Source organism: Ciconia boyciana, chromosome 1 (assembly GCF_034638445.1).
Source record: "Ciconia boyciana chromosome 1, ASM3463844v1, whole genome shotgun sequence".
Lineage (NCBI taxonomy): Eukaryota > Metazoa > Chordata > Aves > Ciconiiformes > Ciconiidae > Ciconia > Ciconia boyciana.
In genome coordinates, this window is record NC_132934.1 from 179,022,213 (window position 1) to 179,028,212 (window position 6,000).

At 35.5% G+C, this 6,000-nt stretch overlaps 1 protein-coding gene across 1 annotated transcript in view; it reads left to right on the forward strand.

Annotated features, from left to right (window-relative positions):
- The window catches only part of PCDH9 (protocadherin 9), a 711,092-nt gene extending 705,622 nt beyond the window's left edge, over positions 1-5,470 (forward strand). Inside the window, exon 4 of the mRNA XM_072850104.1 lies at positions 4,904-5,470. Coding sequence (XP_072706205.1) covers positions 4,904-5,277 — 374 coding nt within the window. The 3' untranslated portion in view covers positions 5,278-5,470. The remainder of the gene's footprint in view (positions 1-4,903) is intronic.
- Positions 5,471-6,000: the final 530 nt, after the last annotated feature.

A 6,000-nucleotide genomic window follows, 5' to 3' on the forward strand; every position in this document is an offset into this window, starting at 1 on the left:
TTCAAATCCACTATACTTAATGTTAGTGCCCTCAGGCAAAGAGTACCCATTCATTTTTTTTGAGGACAAAAAGTCTCCCTGAGTGGAACTTATCATGTGGTCTTGACTCTTTCAGAATTGAAGAATGAATTTTCTGGCTTTAAGCAAGAGATTTTTAAAGAAGCAGGTTGAAAAGCAGCTGGTCAACACTCCAGAAACTAGCTGCTAATTGCAGCAGTAAGTTAATCAATGAAATAGCAGTTTAGCTTCTGGGTATAATAAAAAGAGATAAAAGACCACACAGAAATTTTAGCATTAGGGTATGACCAGCTTTTGAGTGGCATACATTATTTTCCTTCTTATACCTGTCTGCTTTTAAGTAGGCAAGTCATGCATCTGCTTGACAGCTATTAAAAGAATAAAATAACAACAAAAAAGCATTTTGGGGTGAGATCTGATATAAATATTTACAAAGACAATTTAAGGGAGTGTTTGTTATGCATTTTTGTGTTTGCTTTCAAAACATTTAGCTCCAGAGACAGATGGCTTGTACAGTTTTATCAGCACTTGTGTCATTATATATTCAAGCAGCCAAGACTGATAACCAGCCTCATGTATTACGGATTGTTCGGAGAACAAATACTTTGAAAAAAAAAACCCCATATACCAATAAAGTACTTCAGTGTGGAGAAATTTGATACAGAAATTTCAGTGACATTTTTATGAAGAGAAAGGAAACAAATTAATGCAATTATAAAATTAAAGCAGCAGGAACAGGTTTTTAAGTGGTGTCATTGTATGTGGAAATGAAACAACTTTAGAAAATTGGGTGAAAGCTATTGTTCAGCAGTGGTGGAGGAGAAAGATAATTACCATTAAGTCAACATTATGCTTTCTCAATACAAAGCAGCCAACTCTTCAATGCAAGCTACCCCCAGAAGATCTCTCTCCCATCATACTGCTCATGACCATTTCGCTTTATGCTACTGAATAGCAACCTGAATAATGAACCTTAGAAAAGAATGAACTGTCTATACTTGAGAACATAATTACACAAAACAGATGCTGGAAAAAAGACATATTGTTGAAAGATTGTCTTTTTTTTTTTTTTTTTTGTAGGTGAGGTTCTTTTTTTCCCAAATCCGTTTTTCATCTTTTTCCTATATCTCATAGTAGGACATTAATAGAGTCCCCTAAATCATGATCATCAGCATCATTAGCACTAATATTTACAAAAACATTATGCTTGTATCTAAGGGCCTTAACTGGAGATCAGGTGTGACAGGCACCACATGTATTATGAATGAAGCTGCCTTTTTCCTGAATCAGTAAGCATGATAATTCCTTGTAGTGGCTCAACAGTAAAATATATTATTTTAAAAATCTGAAATTCTAAAAAAAAATGCTTTGTGATTTATTTTTCTCTTGTGATGGCTTACACCAAAAGTGATTAAAATAATAATTGTTAATTATACATTAAATGAAGTATTGCAAGGCATTTTGTTAACTTAAACCCCACATTATTTTCATAAGTAAATCTTCCTGTATTTTACAGATTGGAAAGCATGAGTCAGAGTACTTGAAAATATGCATACTCACTTGAGTAGGAGGCTGAACTTGTTCTCAATTCTGGACATGCATTTTATTCATAGATTTTTACGTACAGGCATATGTAGAGGTGTATGCAGATTTACAACATACCTCACAGCTATTTGAACAGTTATACAGCTAAAAGAAGTGTCCTACAGGGGTTCTCCTGGGATTCCCAGTCCTCTCCTAAAAGGAGAGGGCCTCAGTCTGTATACAACTGTCACTCGGTGTAACCTACATCCATAAACAAATTGTATATGGCCCACTACAGAGGCTGCCATGGTTTTGCCTTTGCAATCTCTGCATAGGGAAGGTTGACTGGAGGAGGACTTGCACACAATAATTAATTTTTGACGTCTAAGTGGGACAGTGGTATTTTGTTAAACCAAAAAAACCCAAGGAGCTGCTCCTCCTGAACAGGCGATCATCTCAGCATTGCTACCATCTGCCGCTCGCAGTAACAGATATCTAAATATTCCAGTGCTCTCCAGAAAGTTTATCAACTTAAAAATGGCTAAAGCAAAGTATAGTTATAATCCATTCTGAGTTTAACAGCATTAACTGCCTAGAATTGTTACTAAAGAGAGCAAAACACATGAAGTAAATCTTCCAAAGAGCTTGACATATAGCTTATAGGGCCATATGCATATTTAGTCCTAAGTAAAACCAGCTTATTACTCATTTAAATTTTAAATGGAAATAAATATCTTATCTCTTGAAATTTATTTAACTAAACAGGAAAAGTAACTTATGCCCTTCAGAACTATAGTACTGAAGGCTCTCCTGTTAACCTTTTATTTCACTGTAGACTGGAAGCACAGAGTGCATCCACTGTATTTCTTGAAATGTGTCATTCTGTGGTGAAGGGTTCTCTTTGTGTTTTGAAAGTTTTAATCCCTGCCAAACCTTTCCTTCTTGGTCAGCAAGATAGTATTGTACTATGAGAGCAGGCAGGTTGAAAATAGTTATGCCACTTCTCACTTTCTTCCTCTGAAAATGGGAAAAAACTAATTAAAATTGAAATTCTGTTGTCAGCAAAAAAAAAAAAATCAGCTTTTAACCTATAGATTAACCTTTGGAAATGTTAACAATATACCGTGACTACTTCCTTTACTTATTATTGCTTTTTTTTTGTAGTAAGTACCTGCCTCAGTTTGATTATAACTTCATACTAAAGGATTCAAAGAAGAGCTTTATAGAAAAAAGACTCTCTCTCTTCCAGGGAATTATCACAGTTCTCATTTTAGAACCAAGATTCTTGGTTCCATTGAAATCTCTGCTAAGCTCCTACTTTACAGTCGCTTTTTCTTTTTTTCCTAATGCTTCTGGTTTAATTATTTCATTTTGTATTGACCCAAATGGAAAGTAGCATTGATTCTATACATTTTTCATGTTCTAGTTGTCAGCGATAGGACACTTTCTTATAAGGGGAATGCAGAAGCAACTTTTATTATAGTTTATCATATTCTGTCACATCAACAGCGTACTGGATATTCTCCAGATATTGAGGAAGAGGAGCTACTCAGAGATAAGAAGATTAACTAATTACATTGTAACATGTAGAAATATGCCTGATTGCATTTTCTATATGTGTGTGTGAAAGCAGTGGCTGATAATCTGTGGAATTTACTACCGTAAGTTGTTGTGTGCCAGTTAAAAAAAAAAAAAAAACCACAAAAAAACAAAACCAAAAAAACAACTAGGAAAGAATAGAAATTTCCATAAAATTAATTGGGATAATTTCAGTATTCAGAAAAAGATCTCTTACTAGTGGCAATTTATTGCACATGCATGGCGTAAAAGAGAATGAATTATTCTTTGGCATTGTAACACAGAAATCTTTGTTAGAGTGTCCTCACTTATCATTTTGAGTCTCAATTACATTATTATAAAAATACACATTTTTTGCTGAGACACTACTGACATTTTTCTTCTGATTAGTACTGCTTTTTAAGATGCTTCATAACTTCACTATTCATGCCTATCTGCTAAGGTTCTTTCTCAAAAATCGATCTATAATTTCCTTCCTGTCACTGGGCTGTTTAATCAAGGAAAAACGTCTCCTTAACTCTTTGAATGTCTGCAGCACTAGCCAGTTGATTTATTCTGAAGTCAAAAAAGGCATTTAAAAATTCTTGCTCAAAATTACAATACAGTTAGCAAAGAATCATGACAAAGCATATCTCAGATATTGAGAAGTATCTAACAAAGGCACAAAAAGTGATTTCTCTGCCTTTTTCCTGGCTTGCCCTTCCTCATACATCCAGTCTGATCAGATGAGCAAATTCAACCATTTAGAAATGCAATAAGTCTGAGGGGAATTTAGTGCTGCTGAAGACATGGGTGACCTGTCTGCTTGACTGCAAGATGCCTGCAGCTGGCCAGCTGTGTCCTCAGTAGTGTGTGAAAAATGATGTGGATATTTAATATGCATAGAAATTCAGCAGACTTCATTTCTGTCTCCTGCAGTCTCACATTCCTGACTTACAAATAATTATGAGAACAGTTCTTTATCAAGCGTAAGATTTACATGAGCCTTCTTTTTTTTATTTACTGTTTGATTTTTATAGTTGCACAGCAGCTATCTGAGACGTGTTTAATGGTCAGAAGAATTATAGGTTTTATTCCCTTTCCTGTTGCAATGTTTTGAAGTGTTTCATGGTTTCATATTAAATCCAGCAAAGTTTAACTTCTTTCTTACTTATTGGGAGTGTGCATCAGAGTTTTATATACTGGGTAGATGTCCAGAACTATTCACTAACCCAAGTTTGTAAAATAGTAGACATTAGAATAATCTTGCATATAAAGCATTCCTCTGGGCAAGCCCATTTTTGGATAGTATAAATGTTTCTCAGTTTGTGATAGGCTGTTAGTTCACCAAGGCTCTGCAGCAGTAAAGTGAGTTGAAAGCAGAAGAGAATATGTCCAGACTATAGGCTTTTACAAGCAACATTAATTCTCACTCAGAATCTGCAAGGGTATGTTTACTTCCTCTGACATTTTCACCTACCTAGCTCTATTTTCTTAGTGTGACTGAAAAAGGCAGTTAAATTTATTCATAGTAGGATCTGAGACTGATAACTTAGGGTTAATTGAACTGTATTTCCACTTTTGGAAACTACGTAGGTAGCATACACAGAGAGTATATACCCTACAAAGCAACTACTCTAACAGAATGAAAACGTATCTAGAATTTACCAGGACAATATTTTGTTGCAAAATCATTGTTAATTTTCTCATGAGGTATATGTATAAATGTAATGCCAAATATAATGATCTAATATTATGTCTTTTTTTCTCTCTCTTCCTCTTTCTGTTTGTTTTTCTTCTACAGATGGGCCTCTTGGGCCACGAGGGTTAGCTGAAGCTACGGAGATGTGTACTCAAGAATGCCTGGTTTTGGGTCACTCAGACAACTGTTGGATGCCTCCCAGCTTGGGCACATACCAACAGCCAAAGTCTCCTCTCTCCACCTTTGCACCTCAGAAAGAATGGGTTAAGAAGGACAAACTAGTTAATGGACACACATTGACCAGGACCTGGAAAGAAGATAGCAACAGAAATCAGTTCAGTGACCGAAAGCAGTATGGTTCCAGTGAGGGCCATTTCAACACTGGCAACCACATGACTGACATTCCTCTGGCCAACTTGAAGTCTTATAAACAGGCCTCAGGAGGTGTTGAGAGTCCAAAGGAGCATCAGCTATAAGAAATGGTTACTTTGGACCAATGACTTTAGCCTACTTAGACTTGCTAATACTGTGTGTGTGTCAGAGCTTTATGTACTGGGTAGACCTCTAGAACTATGCTTCACCTAGCAGAGATATGCATATCTTTATGTTAGCACCGTGGAAGGTATGATGTCCTGCAACGTGAAAGAGTGTTTCTACTAGTTGTGTGGTTTTGTTAAATAGACATGATTAAAATCTGCAGAGATCTCTCCAGTTTGCAAATATCCTTTTTTTGTTTGTTTGTTTTTTGACCCTGGACTGCTGCTATGAACAACAGAAGATGTATTTGGAGAGTGAGAGAGTGAGAAAGTTCAGTGGATTGCAATGATTGAAAAGCATATCCAGTTAGAAAATTGTGCTTTTGTTGTCATTGATCTATGCTGGGACCGTTATACTTGAGATCATATTGCAAACAAAACAACTGAAACTGTAAACATTAAACCTATTGTGCTATTAACAATGTTAGTGGACACTTATAAGTCGATCAGTGTTCAAATACTTGTAAATAGAAACAATTATTACTTACAATTTTTGTGTACTTATAACGTTCACTTGAAAAGATACTGTAGCATATTTCTGTGTTTCACAGTTGCTTTTTACTTTCTTTCATTTGCTTCCTGTTGTTTTGCTTTTATTTTCAGTGGTGGTGTTTCTGTGTTAGTAGTCTGTCTGACACACAATGTTCCAAGGAAATCAAAACA